The sequence below is a fragment of the Pundamilia nyererei genome, unplaced genomic scaffold (assembly GCF_000239375.1).
Source record: "Pundamilia nyererei isolate P.nyererei 1_Seehausen unplaced genomic scaffold, PunNye1.0 scaffold00262, whole genome shotgun sequence".
Lineage (NCBI taxonomy): Eukaryota > Metazoa > Chordata > Actinopteri > Cichliformes > Cichlidae > Pundamilia > Pundamilia nyererei.
Window position 1 is genome coordinate 650,408 of NW_005187663.1, and position 1,499 is coordinate 651,906.

The 1,499-nt window shown below is 40.4% G+C and overlaps 1 protein-coding gene across 1 annotated transcript in view; it reads right to left on the reverse strand.

The window, feature by feature from the left end:
- Positions 1 to 1,046, reverse strand: part of LOC102198666 (mitogen-activated protein kinase kinase kinase 7-like) — a 26,449-nt gene extending 25,403 nt beyond the window's left edge. The window contains exons 1-2 of the mRNA XM_005750118.2: positions 806 to 1,046; positions 232 to 342 (exon numbers count right to left, since the gene is read on the reverse strand). Of these exons, the coding sequence (XP_005750175.1) occupies positions 232 to 342; positions 806 to 871 (177 nt within the window). The 5' untranslated portion in view covers positions 872 to 1,046. The remainder of the gene's footprint in view (positions 1 to 231; positions 343 to 805) is intronic.
- Between the last annotated feature and the right edge of the window lie 453 nt (positions 1,047 to 1,499).

Sequence of the window (1,499 nt, forward strand, 5' to 3'; positions counted from 1 at the left end):
AGAAGACAAAGACCTTAAAAAATAATCGCATATCGCATCGCAATATTGGGGCAAAAAATCGCAATTAGATTATTTTCCATAATCGTTCAGCCCTAGTTTCAGTGTCATCTGGTTAAATCTACTTGTCCACATTTTATTTGCTTTACTGCCTATGAAAAGTTATTTTTCCTATTACATTAAGATATGTGATACTGTACAACAGATGGGCACAAAAAAGGATATTCACAGTACCTCAACAAGGAAAGCATTCCGTTCGTTGTCACTCTCAATGGTCTTGATTGCTACATCCTTTCCTTTCCACACAGCTTTGAAGACAACCCCAAAAGTCCCTCTGCCAACAGCCTGAAGACAAAGCACATGGAAAATGAACAGCTGCAACTCGGGGGACAATACTCTGTTGTTATTTTCCCTTAATACCAGAAGAGGGACTACAGTAACATTTACTTTAAAAATACATTTTATTGTATATCAGTCGTCATCGTATCATATAAAATAGCTAAACTGGGAATCACTAGTTCACATATCATGAGTAACTGTGTCCTTTGAAAACCGGGGCCTCGTTATGATTACTAGCAGGTTTATTCAGTAGTAAACACTGTCATGTTTTATATCTTGTGACAGACTCTCACTGTACTTCGCAGTTAAGAACAGTACCCCTTCAAAGCGAACAAACAGATCAGACTTCTTTGGTCCGTTATAGTCTAACCGAGCCTTACTCAGACAGAAACGTAGCTGACCCAAACTCAGCCACTGATCTCTAGCACCGCTGAGCTAACATTAGTTCCAATATATATCTTTAAATTACCGCTTCTACTTGGATATCTGCGTACTGGATGTCCTCAAACATACACCCAGCTAGAGTCTCCACCATCGTGGCAGAGAGCCGACACTCCTCGAAGCAAGCCGACGACGCTGGACTTACAAACCGAGGTTTATCGTGTTTTTATCAGAAAAAAAAAACCTTGGGGGAGTCCTGCCGAGCTGCCTTACTCATCTGTTGCTCTGAATTCAGGAAGTAGACACCAACAGCTCGCGCAGTGGCTAGATACGTCTGTGATATGCGCGCTCGTGAACGCTGCACAGCACACAGTGCCTAAATACAAGAAGTAAACAGCGCAACGGATAAGTTAAATCGTAATGAAACCGGTTTACAAACACAGTTTATTTCTACGTAAAACCTTGTGGTATAAATTATTTGTTTAAAAAATGCCAAATCAATCAAGCTGTTAGTGATTCGCAGTCTTGAATGCTGCTTTTGTTTTGTTTTTGTCTGCACAAGATCCTCCACCAGGGGCGACAGACCACATGTGCCACGGTTTGTACAGTTTGTCTTCCCAGACAGCACGCACCATCATTGACCATGCCGCTATAATCAGAATCAGAATACTTTATTAATCCCTGGGGGAAATTATTTTTTGTTACAGTGCTCCATTTTAAACCAACAGTAAGACAAGACAGACAATACACTAACTAAGAATAGTACAATATATACATATATA